Genomic DNA, 18,338 nt, shown 5'->3' with positions numbered 1-18,338 from the left:
GCGCAGTGGCGCAGCGGTTAAGAGGTGCACTGGCAGGCGGCTGATTCTATCAGAGCCACCAGCAGGGATTGTACGACTCATGTTTCTCTTCCCGAGCAACCTCTCGCGCAGCTGGCGCGACGCTTTTCCGAACTTAACCGAGTAACTCCGAGTTACAATCCGAATAACTTGGGTAAGCTCTGGTAGTAACTCGGGTTGCTAGGCAACGGCACTAGATCGAAAGAATGTACGTGCGCACGGGGACGAGGTTCTTGGTCGGTGTTGGTGAGCGTGTAAGTGGTCTCGCTCTAATAACGAAGATATCGTGCCTGCACGCCTTACGTTTTTCCTGTTTTTAATTTTGCCGCTCCTACGTAGGAGGAAACAGCGATCATGGGAAGGAACTTACCCCCGCAGAGAGAAATTCTTGGAATCCGTTAGGCAGGCAGGCACTGCGAAGTAATGAACCATAGCTTACCGATATGCCGCAAAATAAACATATGCAGCCACTGCAGTACTAGCCTAGTGGTTTGAGAATCTGCCTTGTACGCGGAATGTGCGGTGCTCGACTCCCAGTAGAGCAGTGTACCCATGCACCGGTTTTCCAGTTGAAGCATTCCCCTTTCCTGGTGCTCGGCTTCACGTGGGTAAGATGCTTGGAAGAATCGGTGTTTGACCCAGCTTAAAGCAGATCCAAATGCACTAGCCATGGCGATCTTTGGCCACAGTTGCCCTTAATTGCACCATTAAAATCAGTTCAGCACCATAGAAGGTGTCTAGCCGACGTGTCCTGTCTATACTCACCCATGGGGCCGAATCACAGAGGCTAACGAAATGGGGTGAAATGAGATTGAGAACATCAAAACGAAAAGTGCAATGGGAAACGGTAAAGGCAATTCTAACAGGCAGAAAAGTAAGAATGTGGATCAGGGAAACATAATGAGCTAACGATATGCTAACGAGAATCAAGAAGAAGAGATGGGCAGTGCGCGTAATGCGGCGAGCAGATAACTGGCGTTATTCGGCGAACACCTGTCTGGCAGTATGCGCGTATTGACTGCCGCAAGAGGGTGAGGGGGGAGATGAATTTAAGAGATTAGCTGGGAGTAAGTAACCACCATTGGCGCATGGCAGGGATCATTAGGAGGCGCTTCAGTCCCGCACTGGACGATAGCTTACTCGTGGTTGATGATGATGTGTTGCAGAGTTTATTGAGCAGTTATAACATTTCTAAATAGGCCAAGCTGCCACACATGCTATGCATCTGTTTTCATTCCAGCAAAGTTTATCTTAAAGCTTCGACGGAAGCTGTGTGCAAAATATTCTGTATGCTGCGTAACAGCAGAGAGTAGTAAATGGCCAGTTTTCGATCAGCACATGCAGCATTTTCCTGTCATTGCTGGTTGAGGGTGCAATTTCGTACCGGCGCACCCCTGCCTGTTTTTATTTTTTTATCTTCCACGAGAGTTCATAAAAATAAAGAGGAAACTCCAGATCGATGATGTCCTTCAGTTTACTGTAATATCGCTTCGATGGGATTTTAAAAAGTCGGCAGAGACACTGCTTATGTACGTGTGAGAAGGCGTGAGCCCGCCCGCTCACTTCGTGAACACAGTCTCCGCGTGCTACGGCGTGATGGAACCCGATGTCACACAACTGACAGTTCTACCTCCACATGGCTATACGTAGCCGCCGCCGCACCCCTTCTGATCTGCGCGCTATCTTCGTGAAGGCAGTCGCCGCCGCGCCATGGGCCCGCACTCCGCCTTAAGGGCGTGACGCACTAGCTAATGGATGGAAATCCATATATGCAGAATTGCTCTTTCTCTACCTAACATTCATAGATCCCTGGGCGCTAACACATACCGCTCCTGGCACATTGGTGCAGTGGTGCATTGGTGCCCTAGGATGGCATGCGCTGCCACCGGTGGTAGTTGCGCGATCCAGGTTTCTCTTCCCGAGCAATCTTGTTCCCGCTAGGGAAAAAGAAAAAGTTGCGTTGGCGGTGTGATTTACATCCGCCTTGTATGCGGGAGGCGCAGGGTTCGATTCCCAGTGTCACCGGATATTCAAAGCTTTTTCGATGGACAGAAGCTTTCCCCTGGCCCGGTGTTGGGCTTCTTGGGGGTGAAATGTCCGAGAGAATGGAAATCTGCTGCATTTGTGAGCGTCGATTCTTTCCTGTCATAGTAATTTTTCTCCATCTATTTGCCACCTTGGCACATGTGCCTTGTTACTTGTTACATATATCTTGTTTATGACTTTTTTACGCTTTCCACATTTTTGTTCGTATGAATATGTTAAGCTATACGCTAAACTGTCATGAGCACCATTTATATTTATAATTTCCGCTGTTTTGTTGTCCATTTTATACCCGACTCATTGCCCTCTGTGTTGCTCTCGGACCCTGAGGGCAATGAAATAAACAAATAACAATGGCATTTTATTCCACTTCGTGCAAAGCAAACATTCGTTAGCTACGGCGCTCTTCGGCCGAACTGCATGTCCTCGCGCCGTGAGATCCAAATAATCAGCATCTGATGGGCGTGTGTTTTAGCCAACGGCATTCGCCGTCAGTTATGTATACTACACACACCTGTGGTTCTATATAAGCTACCTGTTCATAAGTATGACCCTCGTTTCCGCTCTGCGGCTGTCTTGCGCTACCGCTTCCGTTTCTTTGACGCAGTTTTTCCAAATCGCGCTGCAGAGTGCCCCCATCCCGTGATTGTTGTCGAATCTGCCTGCAAACGTTATAAGCTAGTCAAACGCTTAGTACGCATTGAATATACCAACGGGTGTGCGAAGGTGTAGAAACTTCCGGCTGAAAAATAATAAAACAGATAAATTATAATAACGAAGGTACTGAAGCTATCTTCTGTTTTGCAGTTGCTATTTTCGCGGGGTGATGTCGAGCTGTATCGTTGCCGTTTGCTCTTCAGGTAATGAGTGGGCGCACATATGCGCTGTACATGGCGAAACTAGTACGGCGTAAACGCTCACAATAATTAATCTCAATAGCTGATTTATGTTTTCTTTGGACCTCTACACATTTTGACGCTGTAATAATGCCAGTAAAGCGTGAAACTGAGTCGACCCATGGTGTGTACCGTGGGCGTGTGCCGACCACCGCGTCGCGTGTGGGCGCACGGATTCACTTCAATTCGATTTAGTTTAATTTTTCCGTGCTTATACGCAGTTCTTTGATGGGTAAGTAGGCAGAGAGCTGCTTAATTACAGCTTGACTAAGCAAGGAACCGGATGCAGTTTTGACGTCAAGTTTATAAAGCATAAATTAAGACAATCAATTATAGAGTTACCACCTCTTAGAAACAGTAAGCAATTCATGCAGTACTCAATGAAAACGAACAAAAAATTTTAAAGGCATTTGTTGTGTACACAACTCCGAATAAGACTCGTACAATAAAAGAAGTACCTTGAACAACATCGACAACAAATGAAAGATAGGGAAGTAAAAGAAAACGCAGTACGTATATAGATTTCAGTTTTCCGCCATTTTTGCAGTTCGCCTGCGGTACCGAGCCAACGCCTTTGGGATCAGCAGCCGAAAGCCAGAGAACTGACCACTTAGTATTCGCAGATGTACTTCCGGCATGGAGAAGAACCTTCATCTTTTCTCTTGCAGCACGGAGATTATAAATGGAAAATTAACGCTCCGCACAGCTGGTTAATCAGCCGCGCATCTGCACCAGAAGCGTCCCAGTAAAAAGGTGCACCGCTGCGAGCACGAGTGCACTGTAAAGAGGGCGCGCCGACTGCTTCTCCCCTATTCTCCCCGTCCTCTCCCCAGCCACCAAATAACCGACTTACCCATTACGACCGGCCGAAGTGTACGAAACTAACTCCCTTCGCACGTTAGCTATGATTAACAACCATTAGTCAGCCTGCTAAATTTCGAAGCAACTGCACTGCCATTATCTCCCTCGTCGCCGGTGCGAGAAGGAAAGCAGCGGCTGAGAGGACGATTACGTCGGAGGGTCGGATAGCTGGAAGAAGCCCAACCGGCAACAACAAACACAATGATCTCATCTTTCTTGCTCGACTGTGCGCTCGCTCGCAGGTGGCGTTCGCCGCCGTTGGGCTCCGCTTACGAACTACGACACGGCGGCGAGTCTCGGCGAATGTCGTCGCGCACGAGGTTGCCGTTGAGAGACGCTTCCCAGCCGCTAGCGCTGTACGCCATGAGCGCATGACGGCACAGCGAAGCTTTGCGTTTGGCCGCCGCCTGCGCGCGACGCGAAACGGCGATTCTTGGCGAGAAAGGGCGCGTCACACCAACTCCGGCGGTGCGCACAGTTTGGCTCATCGCTCACGTGCTACCGCCTTGTGTCGTTTCTGCTTTTGATGCTACGTTGCTGTACGGCTCGTGGACGCGGTGTCGGTAGCACCACCGGTTGGCCGGACTCTTCGGCGGAACAGCCTGCACCCGGACGGACGAGTACGTTTGACCGTCACACCAACGTGCGCGCCTGAGATTACTAAGCGTCATCAGTGTGCGGAAGCCTGGCTCACGACTGGTCGGCACCACGATGTGGCCACGGGTGGCAGCGCTCAAGACGCGTATCAGCTCCCAGAGGAAAAGGTAGCTCTGTCGTCGGATGATGTCACGCATTCTTCTTTGCTCGGAGTAAAGGCACGATGTAAGCTTGGATTAGCGATTCCCGTTGATTCTGCGCTCGACATGCATGCGCGATGTCGGGCCTGTACGACAGGGCATCTTAGAAATCTTGCATCCTTGATAAGAGCTCTGCTCACTGTGTTCAGAGGCCCATGTCCTACCGCGGCCTCTCGGAGGGCGCCTTTAGTTTTTGGTTACAACTGAAGGCAAATAAAGCAGCCGCGGCGTTTTTCAGCGTCCGAACTGCTGCAAAATGACAAAACTCTACGATGCCCCTTACGACGCTGCTTTCGTTGTGCAATTTATCTGCATGCATGCTCCACTTGCGGCGTTGGGAGTGCATTAGTCGCGTTAGGAGAGTACCGAGTACGTCACTATTTATGGGAAAATAATGCAAAAGACCGGGACAAGTGAAGAAAACAACAGGACCAGCGCTACTCACAACTGAAGGTTTATTCACAGGAAACCACGAATATAAACAGCGCAATCAAACAAGATAACAAAGCAACAAACGTATAGCTAAGTGGGATCGAGGAACCGAACTTCACTATCATGCAGGCAAACCGACGGGCTGCTAACGCACAATCTAGTTTTTTTCTTCATATAAAACGCCTCCATAATCTCCCTAGTAAACTGCGTTGGGTGATTGTACAGAACATCGCAGTGATGAAAAGAAGGGATGCAAGATTTACAGTCTTTGACATGATAAACTAGATTCGTAGGTTTGTTAGCCTCCAATGTATTAGCATACTCAGTTAGGCGCGTGTTAATACAACGACCCGTCTGGCCAATATATACTTGTCCGCAAGAAAAAGGAATTTTATAAAGAACTCCTTCTGAGCATGGAACATACTTGGTTTTATGTTTAATTCCACAGGTACTTTGGGACTCCTTTTGTTTTTCAGCCTGTCTTTCCACTTTAGCACATAACCTTCTAAGTCTTTTAGGAGCTGGAAAGACAACATTGGAGGCTAACAAACCCACGAATCTAGTTGATGTTGCCAAAGGCTGTAAATCTTGCATCCCTTCTTTTCATTACTTTGATGTTTTGTACAATCACCCAACGCAATTAACTATAGGGAGGTTATGCAGGCATTCTATATGAAGAAAAAAACTAGATTGTGCGTTAGCAGCCCGTCGGTTTGCCTGCGTGATAGTGAAGTTCGGTTCCTCGATCCCACTTAGCTACACGTTTGTTTGTTTTGTTATCTTGCTTGATTGCGCTGTTTATATTCCTGGTTTCATGTGAATAAACCTTCAGTTCTGAGTAGCGCTGGTCTTGTTGTTTTCTTCACTTGTCCCCGTCTTTTGCGCTATTTTCTCTTAAGTATGTAACACCAACTCGCCCGTCTTGCCATTCAGTCACTATGTTTGCGCTTGTGAGAGATGAAGCTGGCACAGCCTGTCTTTCGAAACAATGGCATTCTAAGAAACATGAGAATGTGGTGAGCACGGAAAGGGAGAGGCACAAACATACTGGCTCAAAGAATAAAAAGGCGTGGGCGCAGCCGCGGGACAATGTTCTAGACTACATGAGGGCAACATGCCGCCGTGTCATCATCATGCTTGTCACGCGTTTGGTGCCTTTACTGAATCAATAGCGTCGGTGTTTTGTAATGTGGAAGGAGGAGACTAGTTACTACGTGATAGCGATGCAGAAGAGCGTCATAAATTGAGGCTAAGGCAACACGCACACACACACACACACACACACACACACACACACACACACACACACACACACACACACACACACACACACACACACACACACACACTCACACTCACTCACTCACTCACTCACTCACTGCAACAAATACAGATGGCCTAGCTGCCAAACCCTCAAAGCGCTTGACTGGCAGTGCCTGGCAGTCAGGTCACACAAAAAGTGCACAAAAATATCAACGGAGTATTAAATATAGAATTATAACAGAAAAAAACGGCAGTTTAGATATATGATGCTCTAATTGCTTTATATTGCTTTATAATCTCACGCCATTTGCATTTGTATTTAACACAGGCTCTGGTAATTATTAAAAGTGGTTGGAATATAATAGTGACAAGTTTTTTCTTCCGATATTTTGATGCAACTTTGGAGATAAGGTACGGTTCTTTGGATTCTAGGCAGCAGGCGCTGGGGTACGCCGCACCTTGTAATCGCTATTCCAAAAGTGGTTATTTATGATTGTTTCGACAATCCAGGAACTAAAGTTCGGTAAATTTAGCATGTTAAAGACATCTGTAGCTTTGCTTTGACATAAATCGTATTCTGTTCTACCTAGGCCCAAAAGAACGCAAAATTTAATTCTATTTTGCCCGTAGTGCAGTACACTGTAAACTGAAGCATGGCAATAATTATTCTGAAGAAGATTGGCTTGATATGTCGCATATTATATATGTTATATACAGGAAACCGCACGCCATTTTTACAGAGGTAAGATAAATGCAAATTCCACAGTAGATCACTGTCAAAAAAAAAAAATCTGAGCCACTCTCGTGTAGCAAAAGTTATTTTTCTTCCTCTTCTTGATCCGACTTGCAAACATCTGAAGAAAGAAAAAAAAATGTGAAAGAACTAAGTCCTCACTTGGTACAGTGTTAGAAGCAAAGCCAGGCAAGCTCGGTTAGAAATGCTTGGAGTCTTACAATATATCATCCTTCTCAAGCATGTGTGTTACAACTTATGTAGGTGTCTCACGAGGCTCGCGCCTGTAAAATTCCAGATATATTTCGTGTATTCTTTGGGCAACATATAGGAGCCGCGCAGTTCCATATTGGCTGCCATGATGGCGAAAATGTTGCGCACAAGATTCGCTCGCCAGCATAGGCCACATGGTTTCTTCTTTTTTTAGGTTTACTAGTTAAAATTGAGCTAATGAGTCAGCATAATTCCGCTCTTAAAGCTTCTAGCTGTGTTCAGTTAACAATATGCACGTTCTGACGTGCTGTTGGTAACGGCGCACATCAAGTCATTGCGGTCGAAATACCACAAAAACGAGAAAAGAACCGTAGTAATTCGCCTACTCAAGTGAGCAAAGATTTTTTTATTGATGACAAATAAGTAAACACTGTTTATTAACGAAGGACAAGCACAACGTTTTTGGGTTTTACCCCATACGTTAGCCCCATAAAGTAGCCAAATTTTTCTGGACCACTAAGAAAGAGTTCAGCTGGAATAATGCATTAGTGTTCAATCGCTTTAATCATCATCATCATCGTATGAACTGATTAAGCTTCTGTCTGCAGTGCCGCTTTCGTAGAAACAGGTGTCATTATAATGTAACGTCCCAAAGCTGCACAGATCAATGACGCCGTATAGTGGAGGGCTCCGGATTAATTTAAACAACCAGGGCTTCTTCAGGTGTCATGAAAACACCTTTATTATATAGTAGTGTGCGAATATTCGAAATGTTTGAATATCTAGTCCAATAGGCTTCGATACGATTAGTTGGTTGGATCAAATAGTGAGCGCCTAAAGTTATTCTACTGCAGTCGAATCCGTTCTGAAGTGTCCGAAGAGTTTGAGAACATTTTTCGAATAGTTTTAATACAGTTGTCGAGTAGTTTTCGAACAGTTTTTGCACAGCGTTCTGCCGCGCCGAGCCTTCGTGGGAAAGAATGCTACGACACGGCCCATTCGTGTGTCGGCGTCCATGCTCATTCTTATGGCCTTCAAAAGTGGACGACGGAAGAGGGTTTAGCCAGGTTTAGCAAGCCCTGCCTTCCAGGCCCGATATATATGCCGCATCTGTATACCGGATATCGATGGTTCAAACTCTAGACCCTCTCGCCGACTGTGCTTTAGAGCTAGTCTGTTCGCTGCCTTCATCTGTGTCAAAAGGAATTCTTTCTATGCGTATGACATGGCGGTCATAGAGTTAGGATACTGACTGGGTGCTGCGTGTCCGCGAGCAGAAATCAGCGCCGTGTCTTCCGAAAGCTACAGCTTTAATTCCACGACTTATTGCACATCGGCTAGCGGTTCTCTGCTTGTAATAAATGCAGAAATATTCGATTCGATTCGTATTCCTATTCAATTCGGTTATGTGAGTCTGATTCGTATCGATTCGGTAGCAAAGCTAGCCTATTCGTATTCGATTCGATTTCGAAAAGGCATCATGCGCACACCTCTAATCCTATAGAATCTCACGGGGTGATGAAATTCTGCTTGAAGTGCACATGTTTTGCTTCGATGGCTTATTAAGCATCACTTAGGAGTTGGTGTGTGTGTGTGAACAAAAAAAGTTGCACGCAAGTGAAACCATTTTATATACCCAACGCGGTGGCAGTAGTGTGAATGGAGAGCGTGCTAGTATAATGAACCGAAAAACACGGCACACTCGCAGTTGCGCGGTATATCTAAATGTTATGCAGCAAGGCCTTGTTGTGTTGACTGAGGTGAGCACAGTGCAGTCGGTAAACAGACCGCCTTCACAAGTCTGCGCACGGCTTGACGGGAAGCGTCCTCATGCGTATAGCTTAATGAATCCAGTGCGGTCGCCTGCCTAAGGAGGTTATACTAATAACCAACACGATATAAATAAATATAAATAAGTAGAAAATATGCTGTTCGTCAAGTTCATGCCAGCATTATCAACATTTCCTAAAGCCCGCGGCTTTGGCACAGTTCCGTTGGTGGTAAGGACAACGCGGTATGCATCACAATTTTTGGAATATCCCAAGTCCGAGATAACACAACGTCTCCATACCAGTTATTTTTCCATTTTAAGTCTTTCCGCTCTTCTTGAATCGCTCAGGAGATGCCATGGCTCCACTTATCGCCGGTATGTGACAGTTACTGCAGCGGGCGATAGGGACAGAATAGAATAGGAGGAAATAACCATAGCTAAATTATATGCAGTAATAGGCGCGGGATCCATAGAACACGTCTCACATGAGTGCGGTTTTCATCGTGTTAACAAGGATGAAGCAAAGTAGCGATCATATACGTGCCTCGATTTTCAACACACTTTCGTGATGGATGGCTTGGAATTTCGCTTTACAAAAAAAGGCAAAAAGTGGGTAGCGGTTTCGCAAAGAGGCCGACTGACAGCCAACAAGTACGCGAACGCCAGACCGAGACACGTAGCACAGCAAGGACACACAACACAGCCTCGTGCGGTGTGTCCATGTGTTGCGTTCGCTTTCTTCTTTGTTACCGCTCTCGGCTCTGCAGCAGCTAGCTTAGAAAAACTCTTCACGGAGGCTTCAATTTACGTTGATGTGGTAATTGTCCAGTGTGCTCTTTTTTTTTTCTTTACGCGGTATCTTAAAATTAGCCGATCTTCATGCAGGGGCCAAACAAAGGAAATAACTGCGATCCTAGACTCGAGATTTCCATTTTTCGAGCTGAACACGGCGATCGATGAGCGACGCGAATCGCGGGGCCTTATACAGAGGGAAGGTGAGGTCATAACTGAAGCGACGGCGGTGGTGTCCACATAGTTATGCTGATTTCCGAACGCCAGGCAAAAGCTACTGCTCACGCACTGATAAAAGCTAGAGCGTAAGAACTGCTTTATTCGACCAAGATGGATGACTCGACAACCGTTCATTTCAAAGTGATGAATGCACTCTGAAGGCGACGGGTTCCCGGGTGCTCGCACAGAAAGTCAGAAACGGAGAAGGAGAAGCAGCGTGACTGCCACGCGTATAGCACGCAACTCAGACTCCAACGGTGGCACCTGAAACATGTGACGCATTAGAAAGAAATTAAACCACGCCGCATTCGTATCGCATGCTCCGTATGCAACGCACACTGTGTTTTTGCTATACCGACCAGAAGCATTAATTCCCCTGGCGCCGCACGTTTCCTCGATATATATACAGCAATATATGAAGCGCCACTTCGTGGCGGAAAGGGTGGCCAGCCCAGCCTACCTCACGTTAATGAAGTTTTGAGCCTATAAAATGCATGTTTTGGCATTGATCTCCATGCAACGCAACAGGTCTTTAAAAGGTACTCTAATTCGGTTTTGAAAGATTTTTCAATGTCCTTCCTAAAGATGAAAACTCGCGGCTAACGCAAGTATGTGGTGAGATGTGAAGCTTGGAACAATCACAGAGTGGCCTTGTCCGATACTAGTTTGCCAAAGCACATTAACGTGGTGTACGATGAGCGCGACCGGCGCTTTGCGGCTCTTTCATTTTAGCCCTTACGATGACAAGAAGCAATCAACTTAGCGCGTCTCATTATACCAATCCCGTAAAAGTAACGTATTGCCGACGTCAAGAACGTCACTCTAGACGGCATTGTTTGCATCGCACTTTTGTTCGTAGCTTTCCAAAGCAGATTGAGCATAAAGCACAGCGGCATTTAAGTTAGCGCGTCAGTAGCACCTGTCTATATAGAGTTCCCACCGACTTCAGAATGCCGTCTCTCTCCTCAGCGAACGTTCCTGAATTTCGGGCAAGTGATGTAAGGTACGCTGATAACTTTGCGTTCAGTGAGAAATTTTCAGCTTAACTCTTTTCCTACCACGCCCATTGACCATCGTTAGCCTGCTAACGATGGGCGCGAACGCTAATTTCAAACGCTTTCGCGCCGTTATTGAACATGCTGCGCCATTTGCCTTGAAGTTAGAAATTTTCTTTTTAGTTTGTCCTTTTTGAACCGCTTGTGAAAATAGCGGAGCGTAGACGTTGAAAATGGCGGTCTCCGCCAACGCGGCAAGCACCCTGACACGCGACAAATCTCGTGACTTCGCTGGCTCAGTGGTTATGGCGCTCGGCTGCTGACCCCAAAGACGCGGGTTAGATTCCTGCCGCAGCGATGCAATTACGCTTGAGGCGAAATTCTAGAGGCCTGTGTACTGTGCGGTGTCAGTGCTCGTTAAAGGACCTCATGTAGCCGAAATTTCCGGAGCCCTTCATTACAGCGTCTCTCATAGGCGGTGTCTCTTTGGCGCGTTAAACCGCCATAAACCGTAAATATCGTGATTGAGCTGCGTCCGAGGTAGAGTATGTCGGCAATATGGTATAGCATTGAGACTCTGCGGATGCTGCCTAATCATCTCACTTCAATTCAGAAGGCGAAGAGCAAAGGAATCAGCCCAGAACATCGATGGCAGCGGCTCGATTAGATTCTAATATCCGCCCTTTTTGATCGACTCAGCGGCCGTTTTGAAAAGGGTATTTACGTTAGCAATGTTATTCGTCTCGCTTGTATGGTTTTTCACATCAGTCGGGCGTGGTTTCGTACCGCCTGCGCTGCAAAGAGTTCGCCCGATTTTATCGCCTATTGGGGTGTCCAGCTATATAGGGTGTAAAGTGATTGGTTTCTAATGGGAAAAGTGTACATATTAGGACCTTGATTTTTAAGTAGCAGTATGATAGGCGGACATTTTGTATATTCCAGTGTTATGTCAAGCTATGTTAAAAATTTATAAAATACCTTGATTTGGGAATAAAATTTGTAAGACAGCTGTGGTCAGATCTGGTACTTCAGATCAGGAATTAGGCAGATATAACGAGATCTAGCGATGGCCATATGTGCCCAATTCCTGATATGCCCAGATCTGGTTGTTTTCGTAAGTCCAGATATGGAATTTTCGTAGGAGATAGAACAGTTTAGCGAAGGTCACATTATTATAAAGCGAATTTATTTGCTTTCATTTTTATCTTCGCAATAAATTGGGAACCTTGATGTTATTTTACTTACAAAATAGCGAAAACCCACAAAATACGGCCATTTCTTCCGATTTGGGGAAAGAGTAACAAGGAATCATTCATTAGGGTTCATTAGTAGAGATGAAGTAAGAGCAAGCCCTGCCTTCCAGGCCCGATATATATGCCGCATCTGTATACCGGATATCGATGGTTCAAACTCTAGACCCTCTCGCCGACTGTGCTTTAGAGCTAGTCTGTTCGCTGCCTTCATCTGTGTCAAAAGGAATTCTTTCTATGCGTATGACATGGCGGTCATAGAGTTAGGATACTGACTGGGTGCTGCGTGTCCCCGAGCAGAAATCAGCGCCGTGTCTTCCGAAAGCTACAGCTTTAATTCCACGACTTATTGCACATCGGCTAGCGGTTCTCTGCTTGTAATAAATGCAGAAATATTCGATTCGATTCGTATTCCTATTCAATTCGGTTATGTGAGTCTGATTCGTATCGATTCGGTAGCAAAGCTAGCCTATTCGTATTCGATTCGATTTCGAAAAGGCATCATGCGCACACCTCTAATCCTATAGAATCTCACGGGGTGATGAAATTCTGCTTGAAGTGCACATGTTTTGCTTCGATGGCTTATTAAGCATCACTTAGGAGTTGGTGTGTGTGTGTGAACAAAAAAAGTTGCACGCAAGTGAAACCATTTTATATACCCAACGCGGTGGCAGTAGTGTGAATGGAGAGCGTGCTAGTATAATGAACCGAAAAACACGGCACACTCGCAGTTGCGCGGTATATCTAAATGTTATGCAGCAAGGCCTTGTTGTGTTGACTGAGGTGAGCACAGTGCAGTCGGTAAACAGACCGCCTTCACAAGTCTGCGCACGACTTGACGGGAAGCGTCCTCATGCGTATAGCTTAATGAATCCAGTGCGGTCGCCTGCCTAAGGAGGTTATACTAATAACCAACACGATATAAATAAATATAAATAAGTAGAAAATATGCTGTTCGTCAAGTTCATGCCAGCATTATCAACATTTCCTAAAGCCCGCGGCTTTGGCACAGTTCCGTTGGTGGTAAGGACAACGCGGTATGCATCACAATTTTTGGAATATCCCAAGTCCGAGATAACACAACGTCTCCATACCAGTTATTTTTCCATTTTAAGTCTTTCCGCTCTTCTTGAATCGCTCAGGAGATGCCATGGCTCCACTTATCGCCGGTATGTGACAGTTACTGCAGCGGGCGATAGGGACAGAATTGAATAGGAGGAAATAACCATAGCTAAATTATATGCAGTAATAGGCGCGGGATCCATAGAACACGTCTCACATGAGTGCGGTTTTCATCGTGTTAACAAGGATGAAGCAAAGTAGCGATCATATACGTGCCTCGATTTTCAACACACTTTCGTGATGGATGGCTTGGAATTTCGCTTTACAAAAAAAGGCAAAAAGTGGGTAGCGGTTTCGCAAAGAGGCCGACTGACAGCCAACAAGTACGCGAACGCCAGACCGAGACACGTAGCACAGCAAGGACACACAACACAGCCTCGTGCGGTGTGTCCATGTGTTGCGTTCGCTTTCTTCTTTGTTACCGCTCTCGGCTCTGCAGCAGCTAGCTTAGAAAAACTCTTCACGGAGGCTTCAATTTACGTTGATGTGGTAATTGTCCAGTGTGCTCTTTTTTTTTTCTTTACGCGGTATCTTAAAATTAGCCGATCTTCATGCAGGGGCCAAACAAAGGAAATAACTGCGATCCTAGACTCGAGATTTCCATTTTTCGAGCTGAACACGGCGATCGATGAGCGACGCGAATCGCGGGGCCTTATACAGAGGGAAGGTGAGGTCATAACTGAAGCGACGGCGGTGGTGTCCACATAGTTATGCTGATTTCCGAACGCCAGGCAAAAGCTACTGCTCACGCACTGATAAAAGCTAGAGCGTAAGAACTGCTTTATTCGACCAAGATGGATGACTCGACAACCGTTCATTTCAAAGTGATGAATGCACTCTGAAGGCGACGGGTTCCCGGGTGCTCGCACAGAAAGTCAGAAACGGAGAAGGAGAAGCAGCGTGACTGCCACGCGTATAGCACGCAACTCAGACTCCAACGGTGGCACCTGAAACATGTGACGCATTAGAAAGAAATTAAACCACGCCGCATTCGTATCGAATGCTCCGTATGCAACGCACACTGTGTTTTTGCTATACCGACCAGAAGCATTAATTCCCCTGGCGCCGCACGTTTCCTCGATATATATACAGCAATATATGAAGCGCCACTTCGTGGCGGAAAGGGTGGCCAGCCCAGCCTACCTCACGTTAATGAAGTTTTGAGCCTATAAAATGCATGTTTTGGCATTGATCTCCATGCAACGCAACAGGTCTTTAAAAGGTACTCTAATTCGGTTTTGAAAGATTTTTCAATGTCCTTCCTGAAGATGAAAACTCGCGGCTAACGCAAGTATGTGGTGAGATGTGAAGCTTGGAACAATCACAGAGTGGCCTTGTCTGATACTAGTTTGCCAAAGCACATTAACGTGGTGTACGATGAGCGCGACCGGCGCTTTGCGGCTCTTTCATTTTAGCCCTTACGATGACAAGAAGCAATCAACTTAGCGCGTCTCATTATACCAATCCCGTAAAAGTAACGTATTGCCGACGTCAAGAACGTCACTCTAGACGGCATTGTTTGCATCGCACTTTCGTTCGTAGCTTTCCAAAGCAGATTGAGCATAAAGCACAGCGGCATTTAAGTTAGCGCGTCAGTAGCACCTGTCTATATAGAGTTCCCACCGACTTCAGAATGCCGTCTCTCTCCTCAGCGAACGTTCCTGAATTTCGGGCAAGTGATGTAAGGTACGCTTATCACTTTGCGTTCAGTGAGAAATGTTCAGCTTAACTCTTTTCCTACCACGCCCATTGACCATCGTTAGCCTGCTAACGATGGGCGCGAACGCTAATTTCAAACGCTTTCGCGCCGTTATTGAACATGCTGCGCCATTTGCCTTGAAGTTAGAAATTTTCTTTTTAGTTTGTCCTTTTTGAACCGCTTGTGAAAATAGCGGAGCGTAGACGTTGAAAATGGCGGTCTCCGCCAACGCGGCACGCACCCTGACACGCGACAAATCTCGTGACTTCGCTGGCTCAGTGGTTATGGCGCTCGGCTGCTGACCCCAAAGACGCGGGTTAGATTCCTGCCGCAGCGATGCAATTACGCTTGAGGCGAAATTCTAGAGGCCTGTGTACTGTGCGGTGTCAGTGCTCGTTAAAGGACCTCATGTAGCCGAAATTTCCGGAGCCCTTCATTACAGCGTCTCTCATAGGCGGTGCCTCTTTGGCGCGTTAAACCGCCATAAACCATAAATATCGTGATTGAGCTGCGTCCGAGGTAGAGTATGTCGGCAATATGGTATAGCATTGAGACTCTGCGGATGCTGCCTAATCATCTCACTTCAATTCAGAAGGCGAAGAGCAAAGGAATCAGCCCAGAACATCGATGGCAGCGGCTCGATTAGATTCTAATATCCGCCCTTTTTGATCGACTCAGCGGCCGTTTTGAAAAGGGTATTTACGTTAGCAATGTTATTCGTCTCGCTTGTATGGTTTTTCACATCAGTCGGGCGTGGTTTCGTACCGCCTGCGCTGCAAAGAGTTCGCCCGATTTTATCGCCTATTGGGGTGTCCAGCTATATAGGGTGTAAAGTGATTGGTTTCTAATCGGAAAAGTGTACATATTAGGACCTTGATTTTTAAGTAGCAGTATGATAGGCGGACATTTTGTATATTCCAGTGTTATGTCAAGCTATGTTAAAAATTTATAAAATACCTTGATTTGGGAATAAAATTTGTAAGACAGCTGTGGTCAGATCTGGTACTTCAAATCAGGAATTAGGCAGATATAACGAGATCTAGCGATGGCCATATGTGCCCAATTCCTGATATGCCCAGATCTGGTTGTTTTCGTAAGTCCAGATATGGAATTTTCGTAGGAGATAGAACAGTTTAGCGAAGGTCACATTATTTTAAAGCGAATTTATTTGCTTTCATTTTTATCTTCGCAATAAATTGGGAACCTTGATGTTATTTTACTTACAAAATAGCGAAAACCCACAAAATACGGCCATTTCTTCCGATTTGGGGAAAGAGTAAAAAGGAATCATTCATTAGGGTTCATTAGTAGAGATGAAGTAAGAGACAAGAACGGGCGTAGAAATATATATATATATATATATATATATATATATATATATATATATATATATATATATATATATATATATATATATATATATATTCAAGCCATGTGGCCGCGTAGCGCCGTGTGCACGCATCGCCGCGGACAACACACCCTTCTCGGCCTCGTGCGAAGGAATAGTGCTAAGAGACGGGTGGGTTTGGAAAACAAAAAGAGGGTACGCAACATTGTTCCGAAACATAGTTCTCCGTCACTTTTTTCTGCTTCTGCGTAGGTTTCTGGTGGATGGGGGATGTATAGGGGTCGTCTAGGCGTAGCGCGAATTACACCGCTGCTTTTTCGTTCCGGTGATGCGCGCGATTCTGGTGAATGAAGTCTCCTGTATGGCGGTGGTCAGTAGAAGGGAACTGCATTTTTTTCGACGCACTGCTAACTGCTGCTCACGCACACCGTGGATTTTGGGGAACGCTTTACTGCTCATGCAGGAAAACGTTCATGGCTCTCAATTACTACTTGTGACGTCGCGAATAAGAAAGGAATCCGTGATCGCCGTTTGGAAGTGAGAGGCGTTGTAACCTATCCTCAGGGATCGGAGGTTCAAAAATTTGTAGAGCCGCATTTTGTTTGCGAAGACAGCCGCTGGTGGCGACGCCAGAATTTCATTTTTTTATCCTTTTCTAGCTTATAAAATCTTTTTTATTAGTGAAAGTATCGTTTTTAACATTAGAACGTGGTAGCATATCGACACAGGTCAACTTGACTTTGTCCCCAGTAACCCTGCAAGGATCAAAGAGAGGCTACCTTCAGAGCTCCGGCTCGAGAAGACGCACCCCTGTACCCGCAGATAACTTTTCTTTCTCACTAAGGTGCAGAATGTGCAGGCGGGGCGCGCTACCACACTGCAGAGTAATCCTGACAGCTCTCAACCCTTCCACGAGGGCCCTCACATTCAAACCACCCTCGCCACCACAGCCCCTCTTCCACATCCCGATTCGAAAGCGCCCCATCGCGAAGGTGAACTGGCCCACTCCACAGCTCCGGCTTCTCCACTCATATCAGTGACCTCTGATTAGCGCATGGAAGAAAGTCTGTGCTCCGAACGCCAGACCTAAAAGTATCGCTTTTCCTGATGAGCATATTTATTAATTCGGCCGACTGCCTCACAAAGGAAACCAAATGTTTCTTTTTCTTTTAACCTGATTCGCAACAACTCTTGAATTAGTTCCCAGCTGTGATTTCCACCTAGAAATCCAGCCCGCTTTTCACGGTTTCCTCTTCCAAACTGGTTTGCACCCGTTACCTCCATTGCAATGAATATGCGTTTGTGAGTGGTATATAGTGTTTTGTCTTTGTATTCAATTCGTGCGTGTGGATGTCATCGTCCGCGATGGAGAGGAAGCAAGCTCGTTTGCGGGCTATTACAAGTACCGCGTAGCTGAAGATATCTAGGCCGAGGTCGAAAAAAAAACTGACTTTAAATAAAGTTCGCTGCTCCTCCCTTGCAGCCTCGGGAGGTGGCATGCAAATGCTGCTCCGGCTAGAGCCTAGTTCCGGCAACGCACTAGATAGCTATAATGGCTTAAAGAGTAGCCGCTTCCCGTTTTCGTAATGATATACGCCTGTTAAAAAGCGCGCCCGTTTGTTTCCGCTGGAGTGGTATAAAAAAATTCGAAAGGATAGGATGTATGATTTCTTCCTAGCCCATTTTGTGTACATGCGCTTGCACTTCAGTTTTCACTAGAGGTGTACTGTCGGCGATTGCTCTATATTCAAATACAACTCAAGAACGAAGCGGCAGACACCTCTGAAAAGATGTTCTGTTCAGTTCAGTTGATTTCCTTAAAGGCCCCTTTTTTCGTACTTGAGCGGTTGGACTTTACTGAAACGAGCAAACAAACAGCGAATACT

At 46.1% G+C, this 18,338-nt stretch overlaps 1 protein-coding gene across 1 annotated transcript in view; it reads left to right on the top strand.

Annotated features, from left to right (window-relative positions):
• Window positions 1-4,078: 4,078 nt before the first annotated feature.
• Mink (Mitotic spindle and nuclear protein) overlaps window positions 4,079-18,338 on the top strand; it is a 258,962-nt gene continuing 244,702 nt past the window's right edge. The window contains exon 1 of the mRNA XM_077660470.1: window positions 4,079-4,582. Within this exon, the coding sequence (XP_077516596.1) occupies window positions 4,530-4,582 (53 nt within the window). The 5' untranslated portion in view covers window positions 4,079-4,529. The remainder of the gene's footprint in view (window positions 4,583-18,338) is intronic.

The sequence above is a fragment of the Amblyomma americanum genome, chromosome 1, assembly GCF_052857255.1.
Source record: "Amblyomma americanum isolate KBUSLIRL-KWMA chromosome 1, ASM5285725v1, whole genome shotgun sequence".
In the NCBI taxonomy this organism is placed as follows: domain Eukaryota; kingdom Metazoa; phylum Arthropoda; class Arachnida; order Ixodida; family Ixodidae; genus Amblyomma; species Amblyomma americanum.
The sequence above is the reverse complement of the archived record's forward strand: the minus strand, read 5'-3'. Positions and strand labels throughout refer to the sequence as shown.